This window comes from Myxocyprinus asiaticus, chromosome 20 (assembly GCF_019703515.2).
Source record: "Myxocyprinus asiaticus isolate MX2 ecotype Aquarium Trade chromosome 20, UBuf_Myxa_2, whole genome shotgun sequence".
Classification (NCBI taxonomy): Eukaryota; Metazoa; Chordata; class Actinopteri; order Cypriniformes; family Catostomidae; genus Myxocyprinus; species Myxocyprinus asiaticus.
In genome coordinates, this window is record NC_059363.1 from 33,896,745 (window position 1) to 33,923,805 (window position 27,061).

Here is a 27,061-nt window from a genome sequence, read left to right on the forward strand (position 1 = left end):
CAGCTGCCCCGCGTAACGAAACTCACCTGTTCGTACCTGAAAGAACACGGGACGAAACTGGCTCAACCCGGAGATTGTAAAATCTCGCGAAGGTATTGGGTGTTGCCCAGCCCACTGCGCTACATATGTCTGGTGGTGCCCACGAGGATGCCACACTCCTTGAGGAGTGTGCTCGAACCCGCAAGGGGGCGGGCACGGACTGGGTCTGGTAGGCCAAAGCGATGGCGTCCATGATCCAGTGGGCAAGTCTCTGTTTGGAGACAGCGTTCCCTTTCTGCTGTCCGCCGAAGCAGACAAATAGCTGCTCAGAGCGTCTAAAGCTCTGCGTGCGATCCACGTAGATGCGCAAAGCATGCACAGCAACGATAAGGCTGGGTCTGCCTCCTCCTGGGGCAGCGCTTGCAGACTCACCACCTGATCCCTAAAAGGGGTCGTGGGAACCTTGGGCACATAGCCCAAGGTCTCAGGATCACGTGAGAGTCTTCCGGACTGAACTCTAGGTACTCTTTACTGACAGAGAATGCTTGCAGGTCCCCGACCCTCTTGATGGAAGTGAGTGCGGTCAGGAGGGCGGTCTTCAATGAGATGGCCTTTAACTCAACTGACTCTAGGAGCTCGAACGGGGCTCTCCATAGGCCTAAAAGGACCACGGGGAGGTGTCTTACGTACATGTGATTTTTTTTTTCATTTTTTATTTTTAATAAATTTGCAAAGATTTCAAACAAACTTCTTTCACGTTGTCATTATGGGGTATTGTTTGTAGAATTTTGAGGAAAATAATGAATTTAATCCATTTTGGAATAAGGCTGTAACATAACAAAATGTGGAAAAAGTGAAGCGCTGCGAATACTTTCTGGATGCACTGTATATAAAAAAAACATCAACAGATACCACTAGACAAATGACCAAAGTTCAGCCATGCAACTTTATGTGGCTCAAGCTGATAGGTTCTTTGACTTGTTGTCTGTTAGCCAATTAGATCACGCACATGTGACATGTTAAGCCAGTTGACTCGTATGGGATAAGCCGATTGGTCCTTTAACTTGTTGCCAATCAACTTGAGTATCTCTCTTTGTCTAACATTTAAATGACTCGGTTTTGTTGATAAGCTGGTTCTCTGCAGTGTACTGCAAGAATTTTTCACTGAAAATGGTATTTGCTCAGGTGGTTTGCAGGGGCTTTTCTTCTACCACCTTGCACGGTAAGGCCTGCTTTTGGCCATTACACACAGAAACGCATCTTCAGCAAGGTAAGCCTTAGCCATATCTGGCTAGTACACATCACTATCGTAGGTCATTAGATTAAATATCCACATATAGCTAGTCTAAGTCACTAGTTAAATTAACTCTGGGCTTTCCTGGTTCAGGTACACATAATGAGTTAAGTCACTAGCCATTTAACCCTTTAAAGCCTGAGCCCAAAATTCCAAAAATTCCATTCTCTGCCAGAATATGATATTCATATCCAAATTCATATTATATTAATATTCATATAACATCACACACCTGAACTATATATACCATATTGAAGAGAACAACTAGGGCGTTCAAATGATATAAATATATGTATGATTATTTAAGGCTAATCATCCTTTATCAATAAGATTTCACACAGCAATTTGTACAAAAATCTTCTCTGGCCACCATACTTCATCAGACAACTGCATTTTCAACTATTTTAATTACAAGCTAGAGGGAAACTTAGAGTGTATGAAATATACATAATGTTGTGGGCAATGCAAAAAAATAGCAGACAGATTAGAAATATAATCTATTGTTTAAAAGTTATGACCATTCTAGTGATTAGTGGGAAAACAGAATAAAACAAACATTTAGAATGTTAAGATACATTTCACATGACCACTCCTCAAATACTCCTTTTGAGCACCTGTAATAATAAATTGAGATTGCATCTGAAATTGAAGGACACAAACATTGAAATATACATTTTATGTGTTCAATAAAACACACACTTTATTTAATTTGAACATTAGAATTACACACGAATTACACAGCAAAACATACAAAATCAAACTTTTGAACTATCTACAGTAAACACATTTTTAATAAAGAGTGCAGGAACAGAATATATATAAATTCATAAATACTCAACAACTGCAATACCTGTGGAGAGAAGAGAGGGAGAAAAGAGGGGAGGGGGAGTATGACAACATCAGTAAACACAGCCCAACCTAGGCCTCTTCGTGAAAATGGTCACACTCAGCTGATTGCCAAGACTGAAAACAGTTCCTATCGCGAACCAAGCAAAGCCTTTTGCCATTACATTCCGGCGTGCAACAAGCTACTTTTAGTTTTATTTTCAGTCCTACTTTTCCGATAGCATAACCAACATCTCTTAGAGGAGTCTTCAAATTTAGGGAATCTGAGTTGACTACTTGCGTCTAGTTATCTTAACTTAAATAGTTAAGTTCATTCTATATGAAAACCAAGTTAAGTGTACTTAACTGTAACTTAATTACACAAGTTTTGGAGACACTATTACCTAGTTCAATTTTGGGAGCAAGTTTACTCATCAATTGCGTAAAGTCAACTTGTTAGGATTTTTAGTGTAGAAGACGCTTTGGAACAATATATGATTGAGTAAATGATAACAGTGTTAATATTTGGGTAAACAACTGTTAAATCCTTTTGAGAAATGCATCTCTTTCCTCATGTAAAAGTAAACAAAATGTTGAATACAGGTAAAATGCTAAAATACTAGACTTTCAATATAAGAGAGTGTTTGTGTTCTATAGTGTGATGATTGACAGTGTTTTTTTTCCAAGTCTGTGTTTTAGTTATTTGTATATATTTTAAAGTGTTTATAAATGCTTAACCACACCATATATAATATAATATAATATAATATAATATATATTATATATATATTATTAATAACGTGAAAAATTACTATTACAATTTGAAAAAAAAATTCAGAACTTCTTAAACTACAAAGATTTCTCATCATCAAATCCTCCACATGCAGCAATGACAGCTTTGCAGATCCTTGGCATTCTAGCTGTCAGTTTGTCCAGATACTCAGGTGACATTTCACCCCACGCTTCCTGTAGCACTTGCCATAGATGTGGCGGTCTTGTCGGGCACTTCTCACACACCTTACAGTCTAACTGATCCCACAAAACCTCAATGGGTTTAAGATCCATAACACTTTTCCAAATATCTGTTGTCCAGTGTCTGTGTTTCTTTGCCCACTCTAACCTTTTGTACAATAAACTGTTGTTGAGCGGGTAGAATTCAATGAAGCTGTCAGCTGAGGACATGTGAGGTGCTGTTTTAGGCATCTCATAGTACAGACATTGCCATTTATTGCCCTGGCCACATCTGTAGTCCTCATGCCTCCATGCAGCATGCCTAAGGCACATTCACGCATATGAGCAGGGACCCTGGGCATCTTTCTTTTGGTGTTTTTCAGAGTCTGTAAAAAGGTCTCTTTAGTGTCCTAAGTTTTTATAACTGTGACCTAAATTGCCGTCTGTAAGCTGTTAGTGTCTTAATGACCGTTCCACAGGTGCATGTTCATTAATTGTTTATGGTTCATTGAACAAGCATGGAAAACATTGTTTAAACCCTTTACAATAAATATCTGTAAAGTTATTTGGATTTTTACAAAATTATCTTTCTCTGAAAAAGGGACATTTCATTTTTTTTTTTTTTTTTTGCTGAGTTTATATATATATATATATATATATATATATATATATATATATATATATATTATATAAAAATGCATATTGTGTCGGTAGCGTATTGTAAACGTTAGTTATTGATATGTGCAATATATCTATATCCACATATAAATGCTTAGGAAACAATGGTTAAAATATATTTTAAAAATGAAGATCTAGAAAATAAATGAATTCAAAAATGTAATGCATTTAAGAATTTAATCATTGTTATTTAATAGATTAAAATGATTTTATTTAGGTGATTAATATATATTCATTTATTTTTTAACTTCATATTATATGTGGAATTAACACCTTATATTTAAGCTGATCATTTGTCAGACTTAACTGATTTGGGTCAGTTTACATGACTTTATAGAGATTTCATAAAAAAAGGTATAAAAAGTAATATTATTGCCTAACTTTTTAAAGTAGATATCATGTAGTACAAGTGAATCCAAAATAAACTGAACAGGTATCAGGTGAAACTGGGCAGTCATTTTTAGATGGTTTTCTCACTTGCCTCAGATGGAATCATTGTCTTTAGATTTTAGCCCTACAAGCCCAAGGCTTTTTAGTGTTGCCACTCCTTCAACCACAGAATTTACAACGTAATCCTGAAATGGACAGCACTGGAAATCATATTTTCTTAAAAGTCCGATTTAAGACTTAAAGTGCACTGGATGCTGCATGGCTTATTTAAAGTAATTATGTTTCAGCTCAAGATTTTCATGTTAAAGCAAAATCACAAATTATGTCTCTATAACTCTCTAAAATAACTCAAAACACTGGAACTTTCCATCACTCCAAAGAAATATGAATTCCTTCAACTCCTGAAAAATCCCTGAAAATCAAACCAGACCTGAAGAAATGTTCACACTAAAAGCCAGTTGGAGTAAAATGTGGCCAAAGACTGGTCATTGTGCTCTAGCACAAGCTCTTTTTGCAAGGGACTTGTCCGGAGCTGTTTACTCAACCAATTCTATGGCTCTCAAAATAGCTTGACTTCAGAATGAGAATTTCATATGGGCCTTGAGCTAAAGGAAAGCTGTCATAGAGTGTTATTTGTGCATTAATTCTAATAGACTTTTGTGAATAATGCTTGTCTCTGCGACAGTTATAGTCCATAATCATAGCAGTCACTCAGAAACCACATTTGACTAACTCAAATGTGAAAGGTGCATTTGTGCCAAGACAAGGCATTCCCGATTTGTCATCTGCAAACTTTAAGGGAGCTCAACACCAGGCCCAAGTGCCGTTTCTGTGGTTTACAACATGATTTAATGTGGAGAAAGCAAATATACTGCTTTTAATACACTGTTCCTCTGGTTGCCAAGTATTTTTCTTAGTTTTTTATTCTTTGTTGGGTTGGTTGTCCCTTAACATATTTACAATCATAAAAAAATGGCTTTTGATTTTCTCTTTTAATAAAAATTTTATGACACCCAGCTGGAATTTCTTGAACATTCATAATTTCCTTTGTATTGTACAAACATTATACAAGAAGACTCAGCAGTATAAAAAACATAAGTTGCTTCACCAGCACAATTTGTAAAAAAACAAAAAATAATAAATAAATGTACACTATTAAAACTATAATATGTTTGTTGCAATCTCCTTTAATAAATAACTGCTTTAAAAGACTAACTAGATTTATAGTAGAGTGGTGTTTGCCCATGCAAAAAGTCACGGCTACAATGCTAGGGTGTTGTGCGTGGTTGCCAGGGCATTACTATTCAGTTGCTAAGGTGCTCTGGACGGTTTCTCAGGCTTCGTTCTCCATGGTTGCTAGAAGGGTTGGGTAAAAATATAGATTTTCCGATTAATCACAATCTTAATATGAAAAAAATGAATATTGATTCTTCAGATCCAAGAATGATCTTTTACTCTATGCACAACACTCTCATATGAGACCAAATGTTTAGACTGAATGACTAAATGTCTGTGATTGGCCACTGACAGGTAAATTTTGCCATGATTGAGAAGAATTTCAGCACCGAGATCCTTTCACTGCGTGTTGAGTAAAAGTTTGGTTTGGCTCTTTCTGTGTAATGTGTGTCCAAAGACGAGATCCATGCAATTGATTTGTCATTGAATATCTTTTTTAAAGGGATAGTTCACCCAAAGATTAAAATTCTCTCATAATGTACTCATTCTCATGCCATCCCAGATGTGTATGACTTTCTTTCTTCAGCAGAACACAAATTAAGATTTTTAGAAGACTATCTCAGTGATCCATACAGTGCAAGTGAATGGTGATCAGACCTTTGTAGCTCCAAAAGTAATATATATGACTCCAGTGGTTAAATCCATATCTTCAGAATCGATATAGGTGTGAATGAGAAACAGATAAAAATGTATGTCCTTTTTTACCCTAAACCTCCACTTTCACTTGTACATCTGAAAGTCACATGTGCTGCCTGTTCAGTTTCACTTTCATATCTGAAAATGAAAGATAAAGTGGAGATTTAGAGTAAAAAAGGACTTAAATATGTTCTGTTTCTCACCCACACCTGTTATATTGCTTCTAGATATATGTATTTTAACACTGGAGTCATATGGATTACTTGTATGGGTTTCCTTTATGTGATTTTTGGAGCTACAAAGGTCTGATCACAATTCAATTGCATTGTATGGACATACAGAGCTGAGATATTTTCTGTTTGTGTTCTGCTGAAGAAAGCAAGTCATACACATCTGTGATGGTATGAGGGGGAGTAAATGACAAGATAATTTTCATTTTTTGGTGAACTATTCCTTTAAATTACCTATTGTCATGATAATGGATGTAACGGTCACAGGTAAGCTTAATTTAAATGACAGCGTCTCAAACTCGTTTTGTTTATTTGATTTTAGCATTTATTTTAGACAAACTACATCAGTTCTCTGCTGGTTCGCAATGACTGGTAGGTAAATTTCCCTCTTCACTTCCTGTGAAGTGATGTACACACTTATTCCCTATGCCGTTTGAAGTGCCCTTCCAACTGAACATAAATGTTCCCTTCGAATTGGAATCTCCCTTCAAATGTCTGAATACCGTGTAAAGCCCACTTCAGAGGATCCTAACTGTCGACTGGAATGCACCATAGGTTGAAAGTTCTTCTTCTGAAATCTGTCTGGGATTACTGAAATTCAAACATTGCCCCCAGTGACTGAAACTGGAAGTGTTGTTGAACATATGATGTTGACCCTCATTTTTGGGGTGAAATGTCCACAGAGTGGCACCAACAGCGAGTTGTTTTTAGTTGTAAATGATGTAATACAATCATTTATTAGGAATTCATATTTTATTAACCACATACCCAAACTCCAACCCTAAGCCTAAATATCAGTGGAATAAAAATATAACCATAACCCGAAAAAGAACCTGTTTCTCCAAGGTTGTTCGTGATCATCTTCACCACAGAAGAAGGTTAATAGATTTTAATTGATGCAAAAATGTGTGATGGGGGATGCTGCCTGTCAGCAAGATGTGTATGATTTTCTTCTGCAGCACACAAATGAAGATTTTTAGAAGAATAACTCAGCTCTGTAGGTCCAGACAATTTTGAAAACTTTGAAGCTCCAAAAAGGATATAAAGGCAGCGTAAATTAATCCATATGACTCCAGTGGTTAAATCCATATCTTCTGAAGCGGTCTAATCAGTTTTGGGTGAGAACAGACCAAACTGTAACTCTTTTTCACAATAAATGTTGACATCAGCGGTTTCCTTGGCAATCATGATTTTAAGCTTGATTGCAGCGTCATCTAGCGCTCGGTGCATGCGTCAAGCACTGGGAAGTGTAATAGAGCTTGAAATCATGGTCATGCCAAGAGACTGCAATGGCAAGATGTCCATTGAAAAAGAAGTTAAATTTTTTTCTGTTCTCACCCGAAACCGATTAGAGAAATCTTTGCTTCAGAAGACATGGATTAAACCATTGGAGTTTTATGGATTACTTTTTTTGCTGCATTTAAATGCTTTTTGGAGCTTCAAAGTTTTAGTCACCATTCACTTGCATTGTATCGGCCTACAGAGATGAGATATTCTTCTAAAAATCTGTGTTCTGCAGAACAAAGAAAGTCATACACATCTGGGATGGCATGAGGATGAGTAAGTGGTGAGAATTTTTGGGTGAACTATCCCTTTAACTCAACTTAAATTTGTCTTTTCTTCATACAAATTTATAAAGCTATCGTATGGCTTAAGATGACCTGGAATATCACACACATTGTTTGGACCTCTTTTATCAGGCTTTTTTTTTTTTTTTTTTTTTGGAGCTCAACAGCCCCTGTCCCTATTATGGAAAAGATCACTCTGGACATTCGGAAATATTTCTTATGTCTTTATTGGAAAAAAGAAAGTCATAAGGTTTTGAAATGACACGAGGGAAAGTAAATGATGACAGAAGTTTTTTTTTTCACCTATTCATATAACTTTTTGGTCACTAGTCATTCTTTTATGCTTTTGCTGGCAGGTTCCAGCTTACCTTACAGTCATGGATCTTTTTTTGGCAGCATCTTTTATATATGTTGGAAGAGTATCCGTGGACAGTGATGTCAAGCCACCAAATGAACTGTTCCTCTTTAAACTCTCGACCACGCCCCCACTGCCACATATCCCCACCGCCCGACTCAGGCCGGGGAGACCACCTTGAACTTAAACGGCTGAAGAGCCAGATACCAACGGTTGATCTGTGCATTGGTATCTTTCATGCTGTAGAGCCATTGGAGTGGGGTGTGATCTGAACAGAGAGTGAAGGCCCATCCAATCAGGTAGTACCGGAGAGTGAGGACCACCCACTTGATGGTGAGACAATCCTTTTCAACGGTGCTGTTCTTCGTCTCCCTCAGCGAGAGCTTGCGGCTAATGTACAGCACCGGGCGCTCCTCTCCCTCTACCACCTGTGAGTGCACCGCCCCCAACCCTCTGTCTGAAGCATTCGTCTGCAACACAAAATGGAGAGAGAAATCGGGTGAATGTAAAAGCGGCCCCCCACAAAGTGCGGCTTTAACTCATGTAAATGCCTGTTGACACTGCTCTGTCCACTGGACCGGGTCTGGAGCCTGCTTTTTAGTGAGATCACTCAGCGGGCTGGTGACGTCTGAATAATTAGGCACAAATCTCCTATAATAGCCAGCCAGCCCCAGGAACTGTCTCACTCCCTTTTTGGTCTAGGGTCACGGGCAGGTCGCAATCGCCGCAGTCTTGTCAATTTGGGGACGCTCCTGCCCGTGGCCCAAGTGGAACCCTAGATACCGTACCTCCACCCACCCAATCGCGCACTTCTTGGGGTTTGCTGTGAGTCCCGCCCGTCGAAGTGACCTCAGAACCGCCCTCAGATGCTGCATGTGCCGCTGTAAATGATGTCATCTAAATAGGCAGCGGCATAAGCTGAGTGCAGTCTGAGGATTTGGTCCATGAGGCGCTGAAACAACCAAATGGAAGTGTCACAAACTGGTGTAATCCAAACGGTGTGGAGAAGGCCATTTTTTCACAGGATATTGGTGTCAAGGGGATCTGCCAATAACCCTTTGTCAAATCCAGTGTTGAATAAAATCGAGCAGTGCCCAATCAATCGAGCAACTCGTCAACACGAGGCATTGGGTAGGTGTCAAACTTAGACACCGCGTTGACTTTTCTATAATCCACACAGAACCGTACAGACCTGTCGCTCTTAGGAACCAGAACAACTGGGTTGGACCAATCACTATGGGATTCCTCTATTACCCCCATATCGAGCATTGCATCCAATTCTTCCCGAACTATTTTTTTTTTGTGTGTGTGTGTTCGGGCAGTCTGTAGGGATGGCTACATACCACTACCCCCGGCTCGTTCTCAATGTGGTGCTAGATGAGGTTTGTACGACCCAGCAGAGGGGAAAACATGTCTGCAAATTCCTGTTGCAACTTGGCAACCTCTGTGACTTGATACGGTGAAAGGTGTCTCCACAAGTGACCGGGGTGATATGATTGAGTTTTGTATTCATCTCCGGCCCGAGCTCCACCCTCTCCGGAACCACCATAGCTAATGTCACAGGGACCGCCTCACTCCATAATTTCAGGAGGTTGAGGTGGTATACTTAACGTGCGCCCCCTCTATCGGTTTGGTTCACCTCATAATCGAGATCCCCCACTCGTCGTGTGACCTCAAATGGTCGTTGCCACTTGGTGAGTAATTTGGAGCTCGATGTGGGGAGTAACATGAGCACTTCATCTCCCGGTGCAAATTCCCGCAGCCGAGTTCCCCTGTTATACAGTCGGCTTTGACGTTCCTGAGCTTGGAGCAAATTCTCCTGTGTTAGTTGCCCCAAAGTGTGGAGTTTTGCTCTAAGATCAAGAACATATTGAATTTCATTCTTACTGTTTGAAGGTCCCTCCTCCCAAGCTTCACATATGACAACAAGCATGCCGCACGGGCGCTGCCCATACAGCAGCTCGAATGGGAAAAACCCTGTGGAGGCTTGCGGGACCTCTTGTACTGCAAATAACAGGGGGTCGAACCATTTATCCCAATTTCTAGCATCCTCGTGCATGAACTTATGAATCATATTTTTTAGGGTTTTATTAAATCGCACCACCATGCCATCTGTTTGTAGATTGCAAACACTGGTGCGAATCGACTTAATACCCAACAATTCGTAAAGCTCACAGAGTGTCCGTGACATAAATATAGTGCCTTGATCAGTGAGGATTTCTTTTGGAATCCCCACCCAGGAGATTATTTTGAAGAGTGCCTCCGCAACACTATGTACTGAGATGTTGCACAGAGGCACTGCTTCCGGATATCATGTTGCATAGTCCACCAGGACTAAGCACATGGGCATCGCTTTGTATGACCGCTCTAATGGCCCGACGAGGTCCATGCCAATTCTTTTGAAGGGGACCTCGATTAACAGAAGTGGGCGCAATGGTGCTCTTGGGGTGGCAGGTGGATTCACCAGCTGACATTCATGGCATGCCGCACACCACCTGCGAACATCGCCGCGAATGCCTGGCCGATAAAAATGGGCCATTAGTCAGCTCAGTGTTTTCCTCTCACCTAAGTGACCCACCATCGGATTCTAATGAGCCACCTGGAACAACATTTCCCAGCGGCTCTGCAGTATAAACAGTTGGGTTGTATCCTCTTTTGTTTGAGCATCCTGCGTCACTCGATACAACCGTTCTTTTTATTATCGCAAAATAAGGATATGAAAGTGCAATGTTCGGCTGGAGTTGTTGACCATCAATAACTTTCACTTGGTCAAGGGCGTGCCTGAGGATTTCGTCTCTCGACTGCTATAGTGGGAAACCCCTTTTTAGGAAGTCTCCTGAGGATGGAAGGGGCCGCAGCCTCCCCCTCCCTCACGTCACCCTGACGTGGAGCTGACGAAGATGGCCCCAGCTCCACCTCCCCTGCCAAAGCATTGCACATTTCACATCTAACAGCCTTCGTGCAGGACCCATCTGCGCATATTCCCTTCAACACATTTTTGAACTCAGGCCAGTTAGTTCCCAGAATTAGTGGATGGGTGAGGCGGGAACTAACCGCCACCTCAACTCTATGCTTTGTTCCCCGAAATGTAATAATGAGGGTCACTACAGGGTAGTTATGAATATCCCCATGCACACACTTCACTCTCACCCTTTTGGTTGTGCCCAAAGCCTCATGTTGAACCAAGCATTGGTGGATAGTGGTCTGGTTACAACCCCTGTCCACCAACGCTTGGTGAGTACTCCCCTTGACACTTACCGGTATCCTGTACGTTTCTAATGAATAAACTCCAGCGCTTACAGCTTCACAATAACACATCAGCTTTACAGCTTCACAATAACACATCAGCTTTACAATAACACATCAGCTTCACAATAACACGTCAGCTTTACAATAAGTCTCTGGACCCAGACTCTCGCCTCTTGCCGGTGGCGTGGTCCCTTATATACCGCTCTCCCAATGCTCACTGCAATTGGAAACAGGTGTTGATCATAATCTGACTCAGGTGTATGCACCCTTACAACTTTCTCTCTCTCTGGATGGATGCTGAACCATGCCCCAGCTGTCACACTTGCTTTTGGTCTTTTGAGCATTGCGGGGCTGGCTATGTGCACTGGGTTCCTGCCTTTGAATGGGAGCTGAGGAAGCTTTCAATGCCTCCTGAGCTCTCATCTGAATGCAAATCTTCCTTTGCTGCTCCTGTTCTGAACCAACACCACAAGAGAAAACAAAGTGTATCAGCCACCATGTGCTAACTTAAAAGGTTAGTTCACCCCAAAAATAAAAAAAACTTTCATCATAAACCTTGTTGTTGTTCCAAACTTATGACTTTCTTTCTTTTTTGGAACACAAAAGGAGAGATTTAGCAGAATGTTAACGTCACATATGTTAATGTTAACGGCCATAAAATGAAACTGAAATGCTAAAAAAAACCCTGCAAAAAACCTGCAATAAAGCACCAAAAGTGGTTCATACAGCTCTTGCGGTGTATTACAAGTCTTCTAAAGTCAAACTATAGTGTTGTGTGAGGACATACCCAAAATGTAAGTTGTTATTTGCTGAAAAACCTAGCTCTCAAATGTATTTTTAAGCATATATATTCAAATTGCTGTTCATAACAAGACATGCAAAAACTAATGTAGTTTGGTGTTATTTGTGTCAAACCTGGCACAACAGGTCTTGCACCATATCTGAATATCAGCAAACATGATTGCGTTTGAGAGTTGCTCCGGAGGGGAATATTTTCAGTGAATAGTAACTTAAAGGGATAGTTCACCCACCTTTCAACTGTTCAGAGAACCTGGAGTCTGAGACTGCATTCGGTATAGGTTTCCTCACAATAACAGGTTCTGTTTTTTCAATTTGATTGGAAGAGGCCATCTCCTCCTTCAGCCATCTCTTGCTTCTTCTCCTCCCTCTTGTTAAATCTGAAGGGCATCTGCATGGTCAAGAGTAAATCTCTCCTCTGCTCACGACCTTCCTTCCTCAAGCATTCCCGTTCTTGGACAAGGTCATCATAAAGAGACTTTGAGACTTTCTCAGGGATGGGTCTGACGTGGAACTGTTTCTGACACTGCTGAGCCAGTCTCCTCTTTTGCGTTCTCTGTCTCTTGTGGGAGAGGCTTCTTTTGCCTCTCTTCTACCATTCCCTGAGAATTGGTTACAGTACTTGGGGGGCCTTGATCCCATTTGTGGTTAAATTCTGCAAAATCAACTTTGAGCTGAGGATAAGAATGGAGAATGATTACTTTTGGTCCTTTAAAGGAATAGTTCACCCCCTCAAAAATGAAAATGTTGTCATTATTTCGTCGCCCCAGTATTGTTCCAAACCTGCATGCTGTTATTTTTTTCCATGGAACACAACATTTTTATAGTTTAAGAATTGTTGGGCATCTTTAGTCATAAAAGAAGTTCATAGGTGATGTTAAGCCCCAAAAATGACAGAAAAATGCAGTAAACGCACAAAACAGTAATCCAGACGTCTCATCTGAAGTCTTCTGATGCCATACGATAGGTTTGTGTGAGAAACAAGCCAAAATTTAAGTCATTATCAACTGATAATCTTCACCTCTGCCAAAGTTGACTGTGTCTAGCCCACGTTCTGGGAGATTATCATTGAATAATGACTTTTGGTATGATCCTCACACAAACCTATTGTATGGCTTCAGAAGACTTGGAATATAGCGCACAAGTTGTATGGACTACTTTGTTGGAATGTATGGAACTCGTATGGCAAGAGCTGTGTACCGATTCTTAAAAAAAGTACTTTTGTGTTTCAAAGAAAAAATAATGGCAAATGGTTTGTAACGATCTGAGAGTGAGTTCATTTTAGGGTAAACTATTCCTTTTATGTTCATATTCAGAGCATCATTTCAGTGTCATAGAGGCCAATTTAAGTACAAGTAAAAGTGAACTAGTACCTTTTCTATCATCTACAACACCTAAGACAGGAACAACCTGTGGTGCCTGTGTTTCTCAGCGTCTCGGCCATGATGGTTACTAATGCACTCCTGCAGTATATTGGTTTTCAGGATCCATTCAGTGCTTGTGGAGAGCAGCGAGTTCTGCAGAACCCTCTTTTCCAAGCCAGCCTTGTGCTGAAGCTCTAAATTCTCCAGCTGCTGCATGTTTGTGGCCTTCAGAGCCTCAAGGAGAGATTGTCATATAAAAATTTGATCTTAACTTTAAGGAAGTAGGCTATACCTGTACACAGCAGGAGGACTGAAAAGTGTGAAGTGTGGTAGAATAAAAATACATTTCTAATGGTATCTGATCTTTTCTGTTTTTATTTTCTGTTTAATTTTATGTGCTTTATTAAATGTTTTAATATTACCATTTATTAAATGTAATACACATTAAATATATTTAATTACATTACATGTATTTCACCCATAATTTTAGATAAAATTAAACTAAATTGAATGGACAAATTGAAAATGAAGTACAAAAAAAAAACTAAATTAAAATTCGAAATAATAATAACTCTGGTTGTAATGACTAATGCAGCTTTCACTTTAGTCTATGTTTGAGTGGAGGGGGAAAATCTAAAATAATTGAAAAAGTCAACAGAACACAATAAGAAGTGTGTTGAAGGACAGTTTTGTCTTCATACACCTAAAGCATATGCTTTCATTCTGAAACCACTTTGAAATTTGTTCAGCTGGATACTAATAAAAAAATGTGAATATGAAATGCAACAGAGGCGTTTTTGTTGCATTTATATTGACAGATTGTTTTTCTCAGTAGTGAAGGTTAAAATAAGCTTAAAGGAGCCATATGTAACATTGGCATCAAGCGTTTAAAATGGCAACTGCAGTCCAAATTCAAAATATTGGAGAGAGTTGTCTCCCCCGCCCCCTCCTCCCCAGACACTAAGCTCATGTGGGTTGCCAGGTTGAGGACACGCAACAGGAACGAGCAAACTGACAATGGCAAGCGACAAGCCTTACACTGTAAGTATACAAAAAAAATGTATACTTTTGCAATGTTTTTATTGTTTGCAAATTATAAACAAGCTCATGTGGATTTTTTATAACTCTGTCAATGTTAGCTAGATGTATTGCTGGCTTCTATGGCTGCAGCGCGCTGTGTTTGCCCACTAACTTGTTTCAAATCTGGCAAACTGGGGTGTCGAAATACTACTGGGAAATGGGCAGTCCAAAAACACAAACAGAAAAGGACATTTCAAAGTAGAATATACTGGCTGTAGCATTGTTTTCGGAGAAGCCAGTATTTCAACTTAGCATGTTTCCTAAATCTCTAATAACATATCATAATTGTATGCTTTAGTACAGTAAATATATTACATATTGCACCTTTAAAATATTGATGTTGAGTTTACGGTTACCATTTTTAATTCCGATTTATGAAAAGATTCATTCAGACTCTGACTTGGCCTGTTATGGACTTTGTCTTGAGTTAGACTCGGCTCCTTTTGGACTCTGACTTGACTCGGACTCAACTGTTTAAAGATTCGGACTTGACTCGGAGTCAACTAAGGTGGTCTTGAACCCAACACTACATGTTTACATACATTTATCAACAACACACAGAAACATTTAGCCACAATAGTATCCATCTGCTGAGCCACAGAGCCGTAGGTTTGATGCAGAAGTATAAATCAGCCTTAAGTCACAGCAGTTTCAAGTCCGCAGTCTACGGACTGATGTTACGGGTGGAACTAATGACAGAACAATCATGTCGGAGAGCACGGTAAGTTGTTGTCTATGTAAAGTTTTATTAAATCTGCATTTTTGGTAAACAATTATTTTATTAAGCTAAGTGTTTTTCTGCTAACTGCTGGATCGGTATGGATCTCTCCAGTTCTTTTGCTGTTTTTGTTTGTTTGTCCTGTGCTTAGTATTTTATTTCCAATCAGTTTTATCAGAGACGAGCTGCTGAATATTTGGCAGCACATGCCAGGCAATCTTTTACCGGTTTTTGATTATTCTGACGTTCTGTTGGACATTTTAGTCGGAGGAGCTGCGGTGCTGTACAAGCATGCTAAAAGACGCAAACATGGGAAACGAACCGGCGCACTGATCAAGCTCAGATCTAGCAAATCGCCGTTCTCTTCCTAACAAAACGGACAAATGACTTCTCCTCACACGCAAAAATAAGGACTTCGCAAATTCTGCTGCATTGTGCTTCATGGTAACCTGGCTGAGTGAAGCCATTCTGGACAGCGCATTACATCTGCCAGGCTTCCAGCTGTTTAGAGCAGATCGCATAGTGGGGAAACGGGGAAAACGAGAGGTGGTGGAACGTGATTTTAGGTCAATGAATGTTGGTGTACAGATGTAACAATGCTGAAGAAAATGTACTGTCCTAATTTAGAGGCACTCTTCATAAACTGTAAGCCTTTCTACTTGCCACAGGAGTTTTTTTGTGTATTCTCGTGAGTGTCTATATTCCTCCACATGCGTGCGTGAATGCAGCGCTGCAACAGCTGGCTGATCAGATCACAGACACAGAGCAACAACACCCGGAATCACTTATTATTACTCTTGGAGATTTTAACAAGGCAAATCTCACACGAGAACTGCCTAAATACAGACAGCACATTACATGCCCCACCAGAGACAGAAATACACTGGATCATTGCTACACAACAATAAAGGATGCATATTTCTCTGTCCCACGTGCAGCTTTAGGACTCTCTGATCACTATCTGGTTTATCTTCTGACCTATAGGCAGAAACTAAAATCTTAAACCTGTAGTAAATATTGTAAAAAGATGGACCAATGAAGCAGAGCTGGAACTACAAGCCTGCTTTGACTGCACTGATTGGACTGTTTTTGAAGCTGTAGCTACAAATCTGGACAAGTTCACAAATACTGTATCATATATCAGTTTCTGTGAGGACATGTGCATTCCTACTAGGACTTATTTAACATACAACAATGACAAACCATGGTTTACAGCAAAACTCAGGCAGCTTCGTCAGGCAAAAGAGGATGCTTACAGAAGTGGGGATAAAATCTTGTACAATCAGGCCAAATACAGACTGACAAAGGAGATTAGAGTGGCTAAAAGAAGCTATTCTGAAAAGCTGAAAAAACTGTTTTCAGCTAACGACCCTGCATTAGTGTGGAGAGGCCTGAAAGACTTTACCAACTACAAGACACCATCTCCCAACACTGTAGGGAATCAACAACTTGCTAATGACCTGAATGTGTTTTACCCTAGATTTGAAAAGCCCAGTCTCACATCCCACACCCACTCTGACCTTCACAGCACACAAACATTTACACTTCCTGCCACCACCCTCCTCCCCTCTCCTGCTACTCAACATGCACTTAAGATCTGTGAAGATGATGTGTGCCAGGTCTTCCAGAAACCGAAGACAAGAAAAGCACAGGGCCCAGATGGTGTTTCACCCACTTGTCTAAAATCCTGTGCTGACCAGCTGGCCCCCATCTTCACACAGATCTTTAACAGATCACTGGAGCAGTGTGAAGTTCCCTGCTGCTTCAAACGCTCCACAATCATCCCCGTCCCAAAGAAACCCAAGATCAAAGGACTTAATGACTACAGACCCGTCGCTCTGACATCTGCGGTCATGAAGTCATTTGAGAGACTGGTGTTGGCCCACCTGAAGGACATCACTGAACCCTTTCTGGATCCCCTTCAATTTGCTTATAGAGCAAACAGGTCTGTGGATGATGCAGTCAATATGGGACTGCATTACATACTTCAACATCTAGACAGACCAGGGACTTATGCAAGGATGCTATTTGTTGACTTCAGTTCAGCTTTTCACACCATCAACCCTGCTCTCCTATGGACTAAATTAACCTCTCTTTGTTCCCGGCTCTATCTGTCAATGGATCACCAGCTTTCTGACAGACAGGCAGCAGCTAGTGAGAACGGGGAAATTCACCTCCAGCACATGTACAGTCAGCACTGGTGTCCCCCAGGGATGTGTGCTCTCCCCACTACTCTTCTCCCTCTACACAAATGACTGCACTGCCAAGGACCACTCTGTTAAGCTCCTGAAGTTCGCAGACTACACTACAGTATCTCCCTCATCCAAGATGGCGATGAGTCTGCCTACAGAAGGGAGGTTAAACAGCTGGCCGTCTAGTGCAGTCAAAACAACCTGGAGTTGAACACGCTCAAAACAGTGGAGATGATTGTGGATTTTAGGAGAAACATGCTAACATTGACTCTGCTCACCATTCTGAACAGCACTGTGGCAGCAGTCGAGTCATTCAGGTTTCTTGGCACTACCATCTCACAGGACCTGAAGTGGGAGACCCACATTGACTCCATTTTGAAAAAGGCCCAGCAGAGGTTGTACTTCCTTCGCCAGTTGAGCAAGTTCAACCTGCCACAGGCGCTGTTGATACAGTTCTACTCCGCAGTCATTGAGTCTGTCCTCTGCACTTCTATAACTGTCTGGTTTGGTTCAGCTACCAAGTCAGACATCAGAAGACTTCAAAGGATAGTTTGGACTGCTGAGAGGATAATTGGTGCTCCCCTACCCACCCTGCTAGAACTGTACACATCCAGAGTGATGAAAAGGGCTGGTAAAATCACTTGTCTTGACTCCATTCACCCAGCACACTTCCTTTTAACTGTTGCCCTCTGGCTGGTGCTAAAGAGCACTGAGCACCAGACCAGCCAGGCACAGGAACAGTTTTTTCCCTCAGGCCATTCACCTCATGAACAGTTAAAACTGCCCCAAAATACTTTCCTTTGGTCAATACAACTATGTGCAATATTCAGTCCATCCATTCCTACTTATATCCATATTTAATTTATGTTCTTTAACATATCCTACCTCTTCTTCAATACATTACATCACCTACACATAACTGTATATCTGTATATAAAATATTCTAACAACATTATTGCGCTATTGTATAGTTCTCTTTTTTTTATCTGTTATATCGTATTTTATTATTTTTTGTCACATATATATATAATATGTTTAAATGTATATGTTTGTATGTATGTATATATGTTGCATTTGCTTTTGTTTTTAGTCACTCAAGCCTTAGTTGCTGAAATAATTATTTTAGTATAATGTATTATTTACTTTTTTTTTTTTTCTCTGTTCATGTTTTGTTAGGCTTTGTAATTAAATGTTTATTTTTAATTTGATATGATTAAATACATATGACATTAAATGCCCATTCTTTGTATCTTTTGAAGTACTCTTTGTAACTTTATGAACAGGAAGGAAATCAGATTATCACATACAGTTGCAATCGAAATTATTCATCCCTCCTGACCAGCAATACATTCTGGTGATGTGAATTAAAACACATCAACTAAAACCTCAGTAAACAGTCAAAGTAAGTTTTTAATACACATTTGAGTGATTTTGACAGAGTTCAGTTTACCCAAATTGTAAAATAAAAAAATAACTAATTTTCTCCACAAATGTCTCATCAAAAATATTCAACCCCCAAAGTCAATCATTTGTGGAGCATCCTTTATCCTTAATATGAGCAAATAAATGTTTCAGGTAAGTGTTCTCAGGCTTCGGACACCCCTCTGTTAGAGTTTTTACACATTTCTCATGAGCAAAAGTTCATTGATATTCTTTGGTTTCTGTGCTGCCACTGCTTCCTTGAAATCCCAACAAAGGTTTGCAATGACATTTTAATGATGGACTGAAAGGGCCATTTAAGGACATTCCACAACCTATCCCTGAACCAGATTTTGGACAACTTGGATGTATATTATTGTCTTGCTGGAAATCCAGTGATCACCGAGCTTCAATTTACACACTGAAGGCATCACTTTTTTCATGCCAAAATGGCCTGATACCTGAAAGAATCCATGGTATCAGTCACATAGTCAGGATAGCCGTTTCCTGCAGCCGCAAAACACCCCCATAACAGGACTGACCCGCCTCCATGCTTGACTGTGGGGATGGTGTAGTTCTTGTCATCACCTTGTCATCTTACTCCAGACGTACTGCTGACCCATGGGTCTAAAACTCATTTTCAGTTTAGTGTCATATGTCTATAAAACCTTCTTCCAGGACTCCACAGGTCTTTCCTATTACTTCTTGAATATTCAAGTCAACATTTCCCTTGGTGAAGTTTTGCTTTCTTCCACACCCCAAGAAGGTTGCTGTTGTACCATATTTAAAAAAATGTATGAATGGTGCTGCCAGCTTTGTCTATTGGAAATTGAAGTGCCTTGGAAATTTACTTTTTGCCATGACCTTTCTTGTGTAATGAAATAATCTCCTCTATTAGCTTCTGAGACAGCTTATTTTTAATTGCATTTTTTGCATAGAAATACATTTTTGCTTACAACGCTAAACTTTAATTTTAAAACTTAAATAAGTGCCATTGCAGATTGATGACTTAATTTTGTTTTAAAACAATTACTTGTGTAGCCTTACATATTTAAGAAACAGCTACATGCAATAGGGGTTGAATAATTATGACATGGTTGTATTTTTAAAAAAAAATCCTGATATTTAGAAATATTAGGTTATATATTCACACTATGACATTGAATGTGTCATTCAACTGATACAGATGTAAAGTTTAAAAATTCTGGGTCATCAGAAAAGCTTATCTTTGTAAATCCTTAGTGTCTTGGGGGGGTTGAATAATTTCAATTGCAACTGTATAATATGGTCAAATGGGTAACACCTTACAATAAAGTTTCATTTATAAACGTTAGTTAACTACATTTGTTAACCTGAAAAAAAAAAAAGAGCAATACTTTTACAGCATTTGTTAACCTTGGCTAATTTCAACATTTACTAATATATTTTTAAAATTATAAGTTGTAAATGTTAACATTAGTTCATAAAATATAAATTAACAAAGAACAATGCTTTATCCATTAACATTAACAGAGAGAGAAAAAAAAGTTATTTGTTAATTCATGAAACCTACTGCATTTACTAATGTTAACACTTGGAACCTTATGGAAAAGTGTTGAAAAGGCTTCCATTAAATGTTTTAGATAGTAATCAAATCGAAATCGATGTAAAAACAGCACATTTTAATTCTAAAATAGCAAACAAAAGTAAGAAATTACGCTCCAAACGGTAGATGGCTAATCTACTAACACCGCATCTGGCCTGACGCTGCGGTCCTGAAACAGGTGTGGCTCTGCGGCTCTGCAGATGGACATACATATCTCGATACACATTACAAAATTATACAATGTTATTAAATATAAAAATAATAAACACCTTGTGGTGTTGATATGAAAAATAAAAGTGTGGGTAAACAGTTCTCTTTCCCCTTGCGTTTCCCCTGCCAAGTTCCATACTTTTCTTTTTTGAATATTCATTAACGTAAGGAACTTGTAAGCACTCCTCATTACTATGCACATATCCAAAAAGGAATTTATGATGTCTGAAATGACCATTTTAAATAATAAAAATTAAATTTCAACAAGTAACAATTCCTTTTTTTCAAGAATTACGTTTTTTTTTTTTTTTTTATGGCAGGCGCTTTTATCATTTAATATTCAGATTTTACTATCCATAATTATGTTTTGACTAATCAAAACTCCAGTTTCAGATATCTGTTGTACATTTTTGACTAGTAGTAATTCACATTTAAGATATCTACAATACATTTCTGACTAGTCATAATTAACATTTAAGAAATCTGCAATGCAACTTTGACCAGTCATTTGTTTCCATAGGATTGCATTGAAAATTATTTTCAAATATCTACAATAGAGTTTTTCCCTAGTAGAAATTGTAATTACAGATATCTACAACTGATTTATTACTAGTACAAATTATAATTTAAGATATCTCTAATTAAGTTGTTACTAGTAATAAAATAAATTGTAGATATCTGTAATTGAATTAGGACTAGTCAGACCTTAAATATATCTTTAATATAGTTTTGAATAGTCATAATTCAATTACAGATATCTATAATTCTGCATCTTTAAAGATATCCTAATTAAAATGTGTTGAAATCTGAAACTAAGATATGACTAAGCAAAATATAGTTGTAGATATCTTGAATTGGATTTATGACTAAACAATATGTAACAGGAGATATCTTGAATTTGAATTATTGCTATTCAAATTTCATTTAAAGATATCTATAATGTATTTATGGATATCTCAAACTGATTACAGACAAGGACGATCTTTATTTGGAGATATCTGCAATTATTAATCTGACTGGGAAGAATTTTAAAAGAGATATCTTAAATCAACATTCTTACTAGTGAAATAAGGAACAATGATGATGAAGCACTTGTAAAAATGTTTTGTATCAGCAATCATTCCCAAATAAACTCAAATAAAGTCAGAAGGGACCCGTACATTAGCTCAAAGGTTAAATGCACATTGCATGTCTACAGTGGGCATGTAATTATTAGAAACAAACTTTATTGAGCCATGTCTCATCACTCCAACACAGCAGTACTTCTCTCAGTGTTGCTGTTACACACTGCTTTCAAGTGGGCTATAACGGTACTGGCAAATAATACACAAGCAGGTTTAATAGGCCTATACTAATTAAATACATTTATTTAATTGTTAGTACCATTAATTAATATAGGCTTTGTATTAATTCAGAATACAGAAGTTATAGTAACTAGGAAATTCACAGCTACTTTATAGCAGTTATGATCGATTATTTAAATTGTTTAATGAGGCTTCTCTCTTTTCAATTGTGTAAGAGTGTAATTTTTAACTGTGTTTAAAGATTTTAACAGATTAAAAAACATGGGTGCCTTGATTCTGCAATAAACCACTACATCATGAATTTATTTGCCCAATTTCAAATTTTTATAGATTGCATAATAATAAATTAAAAAGACCCGTTTGTGGTTGACTGTCTTTACTAAAATTGGTCCGTGCTGCAACATATAACAATCACTTTGCTACACAGTTAACTGGAGACCTTTTAACATATACTGTATAAATTGTAGATATCTTAAATTGAATTTCGACTAGGCAAAATATATTAACAGATATTTTTAATGTTCTTTCTTACTAGTCAAATTATAATTGCAGATATCTCAAATTAGCATTCTGACTAGTCAAATTATAATTGTGACTCATCAAAATGCAATTGTAGATATCTAAAATATAATTATGGATAGTTAGACAAAAGCTTTAAAAGCCGAAATGGCTTGCAATACGTTTTTTACTAGTTGAAATTCCATTTTTGATATCAAGAATGTATTTCCGCGAGTGATGACGTCATTGTTGATATCAAGTATTCACGATTTTACTAGTGGAAATGGAATTGTTGACATCAACAATTCATATCCTGAGAATGAATAAAAGTTAATTCGGCTTGCCATATTTCCTCGGAATAGGAAAATATCATGATCTTTGCGCCGTCTTCACCCATCAGCGGCTCTTAGCACACACCGAACCTTGAGTTTCAACAGTATCGGTTCATCTCCAGGAACAAAATAGCAAAATAATATAGCAAACGTTTAAGCAACAAAACACTGATAAACAGTCCCTGTACTTTCATGGAAATGAATTTAACGCAATGTAAATCGTTTAGCCTCCGAGACGATGGATGGCGCGAAAGGCAACACTGTTGCAACAGTTATCTCAAGTACTTTTCAAGAATTGTGACTTGCAAGTACTTTAAAATACATACAAATGTGACATTTTAGTTGCACATCATATCTGGCATGCGAGAATTTATTTATTTTTTGTTTGTTTTTTGTTTTGTTTTTTGTTCACGTTCTATATTTGAACGACATTTAATACCGGAAGGTCCATACGCGAACACAACTGTTACGTATTCTGTCAACATCATGGCGTTACTGTCAATAGGGCAAATCTAACGGGAACTGTTGAGTTTATTTTCTTAGGCTCTTTAGTTGTTAGAGGCCGTTTCGAGCCTGGTCGTTAAAATGTTCAGTTTCACTAAAGTTAAACTAGCTGTAATAGGGATAGGACGGCAGTGCGTTGCGGTACGGGCTTTTAATGGAGCGCGAGCGGTGTGCAGTGGATTCGCGTCCTCGCGCGATCAGGAATCCATTACATCTGACAGTGAGCTCTATGACATTATAATATCCGGCGGGGGAATGGTGGGCACCGCGATGGCATGTTCGCTGGGTGAGTGTCCCTGACATGCTTTTGCCCCTCAGCTCCGCTCTCCCACGCTGCAGTGTTGTCAACATTCCTAGTCGTAATAAAGTCGTTCCCCTCAATTTTCTGTACCCGTTTTTTTCCCACGTAAAGGAGAGGTTGTCATTTTGTTGATAAAAGTATTCAAATGGAGGTGAAGGGTGCAATTGAGGTTTTTGTGTAATGCAACTCTCTCATGCTGTTAAGAAATGTGCATTTAATGCACAGATTGATAGCATACAAATCCGAATTATTATTCAAATGCAACAATATCTTGCAAATATAAGTCCTCCAAAGAATTTTAATTCTTTTTTATTTATTTATTTATTTATTTTATTTATTTTTTTCATCTCTTTTAGGACTTGATCCAAATTTGACAGGGAAGAAGATTCTTTTGCTGGAAGCTGGTCACAAAAAAGAGATGGACAGGGTACCAGAGACCTACAGTACAAGGGTCAGCTCCATCAGCCCAGGCTCAGCAACACTTCTTAGTGGTACAAAATTATTTTAAAGGTTTATTAAAGCTTTCATACAGTATATGGTTCTTTGCTTTAGTAAACGTTGTTGCATTTAGGAGTGAATATCACAAAACCTTTCAAGAACACATCCCAGTCATTGTTTATCCCAAAATCAAACGAAAGTAATTATATTTTGCTAAATTTTAAGAATTATAAGAATGAATGAGAATATATACAGTGCATTCATAAAGTATTCAGATGGTATATAAAGTTTATCAACATTTAAAAATGCGTCTTGACCACCTTACAAATGCATGTCACTGGAACGTTAATGTTGCAGAATCGTTATCGTTAGAAATGAGATCATGATTTTTTAACGCTTAATTGTGCAGCTCTAATCCACAGATTTCATATTAGCAAACTATAGTTTTGGCAAGTCGTTTAGGACATCTAATTTGTGCATGACACAAGTAATTTTCCAACAGTTGTTTATAGACAGATTGTTTCACTTTTAATTGACTATATCACAATTCCAGTGGGTCAGAAGTTTACATTCTCTAAGTTAACTGTGCCTTTAAGCAGCTTGGAAAATTCCAGAAAATGATGTCAAGCCTTTAGGCAATTAGCTTCTGATAGGCTAATTGGAGTCAATTGGAGGTGTACCTATGGATGTATTTTAAGGCCTACCTTCAAACTCAGTGCCTTTTTGTTTGACATCATGGGAAAATCTAAAGAAATCAGCCAAGACCTCAGAAAATAATTGTGGACCTCCACAAGTCTGGTTCATCCTTGGGAGTAATTTCTAAATGCCTGAAGGTACCACATTCATCTGTACAAACAATAGTACGCAAGTATAAACACCATGGGACCACACAGCTATCATACAGCTCAGGAACGAGACGCATTCTGTCTCCTAGAGATGAACGTAGTTTGGTGCGAAAAGTGCAAATTGGACCAAAGGAAGATGCTGGAGGAAACAGGTAGACAAGTATCTATATCCACAGTAAAACGTGTCCTATATCGACATAACCTGAAAGGCTGCTCAGCAAGGAAGAAGCCACTGCTCCAAAACCACCATAAAAAAGCCAGACTACAGTTTGCAAGTGCACATGGGGACAAAGATCTTACTTTTGAAGAAATTTCCTCTGGTCTGATGAAACAAAAATTAAACTTTTTGGCCATAATGACCATCGTTATGTTTGGAGGAAAAGGGTGAGGCTTGCAAGCCGAAAAACACCATCCCAACCGTGAAGCATGGGGGTGGCAGCATCATGATGCAGGGGTGCTTTGCTGCAGGAGGGACTGGTGCACTTCACAAAGTAGATGGCATCACGAAGGAAAATGATGTGGATATACTGAAGCAACATCTCAAGACATAAGCCATGAAGTTAAAGCTTGGTCGCAAATGGGTCTTCCAAATGGACAGTGACCCCAGACATACCTCCAAAGTTGTGGCAAAATGGCTTAAGGACAACAAAGTCAAGGTATTGGAGTGGCCATCACAAAGCCCTGACCTCAATCCGATAGAAAATTTGTGGGCAGAACAGAAAAGGCGTGTGAGAGCAAGGAGGCCTATAAACCTGACTCAGTTACACCAGTTCTGTCTGGAGGAATGGGCCAAAATTCAAGCAACTTATTGTGAGAAGCTTGTGGCAGGCTTTCCAAAATGTTCTGAATGTTCGGATCTGGAGCTTCAGTTAATGTTCACATTAACGATCAGAATGGGGAAAAAATTTGATCTCAGTGGCTACGTTCACACAGTCAGTGTTTGGGATTGAACGAACAACCAAAGTCAAGCCTGTATTCTGACAGTTTTAACCATAGTGACTGTGACTAAAAGATGGCGACGTCCATAACACCGGCATGTCTTATCACAATTGCCGCCGCGTTATTAAATAAATGAGTCCAATCAAGGTGCAGGCTCATCCATTAGATCATAATTAACCGACTGGCTTTGAATGCTTTTTAACCACGTGAAGAGCGCAGCTTTTGTGTCAAGTGGCTCACGGCCGTGAGCAGCCGGTGGAACACAGAGGCTGAATCTTCGGATGACACGCAGCCCAATTCTCTGTTTCCGTGAGTCAAGGAAACCCCAAATGAGACATATGCGTTTACCGTGCAGCGTGTCTCTCACTGTACATGACGTAACTAGCAACTAGTTCTCCAGTACGGTTCCGTTCACACAGCACAGGTTTGGTGAGAATGCGATTGTGAGACCTGAAAATTTGCGGGTGTCAGTTCGGTTATAGAATGCGGTTGTCACACCTGTAAGTAACCGTCCTGTGTGTGAACGTAACTGTATTAAGCACTCAAAACTGCTGCTGTGTGAACATGGCCTTGGTGTACAGGTGTTCCTAATAAATTGCTCAGTGAGCTGTATATACAGTACACTGTATTTACATAGTGATAGAAGTTTCATGGCAGTTAAAAGGAATGGTTCGGGTTCAATACAAGTTAAGCTCAATTAACTTCATTTGTGGCATAATGTTGATTTCCTCAAAAAAATATTTTGACTCGTCAAAACTTGACCTCATTCATTAAAAAAAAAAATTGGTTACAGTGAGGCATTTACAATGGAAATGAATGGGGCCAGTCCTTAAACACTAAAATACACACTGTTTCAAATTATAGCCACAAGATGTAGCCCTTATATGAGTTAACATGATTTGAGTGTATTAAAATTGCTTGATAACCTTATCTGTGTAAAGTTATATCCAATTTTGCAACTACACTACCAGTCAAAAGTTTTGAAACACTTGACTGAAATGTTTCTCATGATCTTAAAAATCTTTTGATCTTAAGGCATATGCTTAAATGTTTGAAATTAGTTTTGTAGACAAAAATATATTTGTGCCAACTTATTAATTTGTTGCATTATAAAACTAAAATTTAATTAAAAATAAAAAAAAT

At 38.7% G+C, this 27,061-nt stretch overlaps 1 protein-coding gene across 2 annotated transcripts in view; it reads left to right on the forward strand.

The window, feature by feature from the left end:
- Window positions 1-23,221: 23,221 nt before the first annotated feature.
- The window catches only part of LOC127411327 (ubiquinone biosynthesis monooxygenase COQ6, mitochondrial-like), a 29,717-nt gene continuing 25,877 nt past the window's right edge, over window positions 23,222-27,061 (forward strand). Inside the window, exons 1-2 of one of the 2 annotated variants that reach the window (XM_051646837.1) lie at window positions 23,222-23,681; window positions 24,053-24,187. In XM_051646837.1, coding sequence (XP_051502797.1) covers window positions 23,477-23,681; window positions 24,053-24,187 — 340 coding nt within the window. In that variant the 5' untranslated portion in view covers window positions 23,222-23,476. The remainder of the gene's footprint in view (window positions 23,682-24,052; window positions 24,188-27,061) is intronic. The other variant, XM_051646836.1, reaches the window with a different exon arrangement.